This window comes from Eucyclogobius newberryi, unplaced genomic scaffold, assembly GCF_026437365.1.
Source record: "Eucyclogobius newberryi isolate DKJ021-1_F unplaced genomic scaffold, fEucNew1.0.hap1 SCAF_2, whole genome shotgun sequence".
Lineage (NCBI taxonomy): Eukaryota > Metazoa > Chordata > Actinopteri > Gobiiformes > Gobiidae > Eucyclogobius > Eucyclogobius newberryi.
The window spans coordinates 29978608-29982772 of record NW_027315834.1 but is presented as its reverse complement, the minus strand read 5'-3'; the positions used below and the strand labels follow the sequence as shown (position 1 = coordinate 29982772).

The following is a 4165-nucleotide window of genomic DNA, read 5'->3' as shown; positions in this document are numbered from 1 at the left end:
TTAAAAGTAACAACAACAACCACCACCGCAAACGTGCACTCATCGCCATCCACCTCACTCCCCAGACTCCACCCACTTCTTCTTCTTTGGGGTTTTATGGGCGGTTTGTATCCAAGTGTTACATTACTGCCACCTACTGTAATTGTACGTCTTAGATTCTAGACTTTATTCCTTTGACCAGGCATGTCAAAACTACGGCCCGGGGGCCAAATGAGGCCCTCAGACCAATTATTGTTGGCCCTCCGGCTTCCTGCTAAAGCAGTGTTCACACTACCGCATTCAAAGTCTATGTGGACTCGCGTCTTAGGCGTCCAGCGTTTTTGCAGTGCGAATCCTGCGTTTTGAGCGTTGGACGTGGCTCGTCAGGGGCGTCCAACTGCGGCAGACGCGGCGCAGCAACCAATCAGAGATTACGCTCGGAAGAAGACCCAAAACAACGATACAAAAAAAATCCTCATGACGCAGCTCTCGGAGCAAATAATGATATTCACTAAACTCACCTGGGACCTGCTCACCTGCAGGTCCCAGACAAGCTCTGGAGCCGATCGCCTCTGTTATTACACCAAAGCCACTTTCTCCACCTGTTCTGCCATCGCACAGCTACAGTGGGAAACACAACTCCTCCACTGCCCATGTCCACATGCGTCCGAGGCATCTGCCTTCAAATGCACAAGCGTCGAACTCCCCTCGGGCGTAAATTGTACGCTGCGTTGTGAACACACGTTAAGTTTGTCCCAACAACAAAAAGTATTACTTTTTATTGGAAAATTGGAACAGTTCAAGCATTTTGATGCTATACCAACCTAACATTAATGTTCCAAGTCTTATTAACGGTGTGGAGGCATTGAAACTATGTCAAATACAAAATTTCCAATGATTCACTTTTCAATTCAACATTGTCAGGTTGTTTGTGGCCCTCTGCTCTGTATAAGTTTCAAAATGCGATCCTCGGTGAAAAAAGTTTTTTATACTTTATTCTTTAGAGGACAAGTGCTAAAACACGGTCTAGAACACGATAGAGCCACAAGTACATCAAAACTTAACTGGGCTCAAACCTTGACCCTTATATATTGTAGCTGCATCTGTGTGTCAATATATATCATCAATACATGGCAGTATTTTGCATGACAGTATTTTATCCTTTTGTGTACAGGGTTAATTGACAAGGGGGAGACTGCTGAAGAGGCTGCTCTCAGGGAACTGAAGGAAGAAACTGGCTACAAAGGAGAAGTGGTGGGAGTCACCCCAGGTTTGATTTGACCTCTGTAAAATGTACTCAAGCTTGTATAGAATTTGTTTGGACACTGCTGGTTTTAATTTCATGTGTTGAGTAGTTAAAACTTTTTCTATGGAAGAGCAAATGTAAATGCACAATAGAACAGTGTGTACACACAGTATTCCTGCCCCCATATGATAGTGTGACCCAATACCTTAAAATACTTAAAATATTTTTGTGATACTGATTCTGTTGTCTTCGCAGTGACCTGTCTGGACCCTGGACTGTCCAACTGCACCACTCAGATCGTCATGGTAAACATCAATGGGGACGATCGTGAGAATATTCACCCAACTCAGCAGCTAGGTTGGTTCTCAAAACCACATCACTTCTTTTATGAAATTCACCAAACGATTGACTAATTTGATATGTTGTGTTGTCTTCTCCATAGGTGAAGGAGGTATGTAGCGTTTTGTGTCTTAAATTCAATTCAGGGTTAGTACTATACAGTTTGTTAAAGAAAACCCACATATTCACGTGATGGAACACCAATTATTGAAAATGGCATTTTTTTTTATTTTTTTAAGTTGTAATGTATATTGTTGTTTAATGTAAGAATAAGAGAACATTATGAACCATTATGTACAGTATACATTTTATATTGTCATTAAAAATTATTTATTTTCAGAGTTTGTTGAAGTCATACTTCTACCTCTCGATGAATTTCAAGAAAAAATAGATGGTAATGCAGTCATAGCCTGGTATTGGCCTCACAAACTACTAGTTTATAATTAATAAAATATGCATTTTTTTTCCAGAGTTGATGAAAAAGGGCAAGATCATTGTTGATGCAAAAGTGTACATCTACGCCATGGGGATGGTCCAGGCTTTCTTTAAACCAAGGGAGCTTCCTGTTCTCAAGCAGTAATGCAATAGAACTGGGCTGGATACATTTCTGTTACGAACGACAGAAAAAGAATGTAACAAAGTCAAAAGAAATTCCTCTAATAGTTAAACTGCAGTGTGCTGGAACAATCCTAAGGGTTTGCTTGGGCCACATGTCAAAAACTCTAGATTCGACAACAAAACTTGACATATAGGACTACCATTTAAGATTTAATCATGTCTAAGCAGTAGAGTCACAATTTTGAAATTTGGTATTAAACTGTGCCTTTTATACCATGTGGCCTAAACAAAGTTAAATTCTTCTATCTAATAATACTGTACTTTTGCATTTATGTTATGATAATGACTGAAAAAGTATTTGGGGCTCTTCCTTTTGTGTGAACATTCCTTCAAGCTTACAGATTAGTTTACAACCCTCAAATGGGGTCATTGAATCAGACTGTGCTCAAATAACATGCTTCAGTGTTTATCTGTTGTTTGTCAACTTCTAAAATGATGTTCCACCTACTTATCACAAGGTACACTTTTAAACTAAATTTAGAATTTATGAATTGGTTCCAGGTGTCTAATTATGGATTGTATTGTATTAACAATTTAAATAAAGTGCTTTGCAGCTGTAGTACATTAAATGTGGCACTGGAGAAAATAGTTCTTAATTTTGCCTATAAATGTTGAATAATAATGACCAAATAAAACACTAGATTAGCATGTCCTTTGTGGTTATATTAATTGAATTTTAACATAATATAATATATGTGACATAAATTGTTTTCCTTGTTCAGCCCAAGTTTAAAATTGTAAACAAGTAACACTTTTGACTTTATTATTTCTTCATTATTCCTGTTTATTTTACATTTATGATAATTCTTTTTTTTTTTTACAAAAGTTATCCCCATGTGTAAACGTAAATAAAAGTCCACCCAAACAAAGTGCTCGTCTCCTGATCCGAAGGTCGGCGGTTCGAATCCCGCTCTCCCCTGGTGCTTCAGATAAACACTGCCGTTGTGTCCTTGGGCAAGACATTTAGCCCTCCTTGCCCTCGGCATCTGCGTACAAGCGGAGATCATGGGTTCGATTCCCGGGCCAGACCAACATCACATGATCTCTCTGGGTGGAGTCTGCATGTTCTCCCCGTGTTACCGTGGGTTCTCTCCGGGTTCTCCGGCTCCATCATCCAAACACAAACATGTGTTAGGTTAAATTGGCCCTAGTGAATTAATGTGAGAGTGAATGGCCCTGCAACGAGTTGGGCCCTGTGCAGGTTGTACACCACCCAAGGCCCAAAGTCACTGGGATAGGCTCCAGTCACCCGCGACCCCTAACGGGAACAAGCAGTAGAAAATGAATAAATTAACTATATAAATGACAATTTAACTCGTAGAAGCATGGACTTTAGCCGCGGATAGTAATAAAAAAAACTCTATTTACGAACATTTCGATTTTCTTCATGCAGATCTCCCACGATAACATGCTCGTGGACACGTTGACTCTATAAAGTTTTTAATAAGTTATATAAAGTTGAATGAGCTGAACGCAAATATGGAGGTCGCTTCTATAGGTAAGATAACGCCTTATCTTGTTTTTGTTTAAATCACAGATCTAGCTTTAGTTGAAATACACCAAAGCCAAATATGTAAGGGGCTTATTATTGTAACGGAATGTTACAATAATGTTGGTAGGTAAAGCAAGTATAACAAATTTGTTTACCGGTCCTCAAACTCTGTAAAGCTGTAAAATGTTGTTACAAAAACAAAAGTATATATACATATTTCTTATTCTTGGGAGTTTAGGAAACATTTTCCATTGAGCAGAAAGTCTGCATTTAGTTTATGGCAGTAAACATTAAATATTTGTATTACTTTATTGTCCTAGTCTATGAACCACTGATGGCACTCACTTGATTTCAGTTGGTCCATATTTAAGGTCCCCATAGAGAAAGTTTCATAAATGTATATTTGAATCTCTGTTTTGTTTTTATTTAGGGAAGGCCAAGCGGAAACACCTGAATGTGGATGACTGCAGTGAGCTGTCCTCTGCAGGCTC

The 4165-nt window shown here is 39.0% G+C and overlaps 1 protein-coding gene across 1 annotated transcript in view; it reads left to right on the top strand.

Moving 5' to 3' along the window:
• The window catches only part of nudt5 (nudix (nucleoside diphosphate linked moiety X)-type motif 5), a 4250-nt gene extending 1420 nt beyond the window's left edge, over nt 1-2830 (top strand). Inside the window, exons 6-10 of the mRNA XM_072453611.1 lie at nt 1154-1249; nt 1481-1582; nt 1668-1676; nt 1905-1958; nt 2035-2830. Coding sequence (XP_072309712.1) covers nt 1154-1249; nt 1481-1582; nt 1668-1676; nt 1905-1958; nt 2035-2144 — 371 coding nt within the window. The 3' untranslated portion in view covers nt 2145-2830. The remainder of the gene's footprint in view (nt 1-1153; nt 1250-1480; nt 1583-1667; nt 1677-1904; nt 1959-2034) is intronic.
• The last annotated feature ends 1335 nt before the right edge of the window (nt 2831-4165 follow it).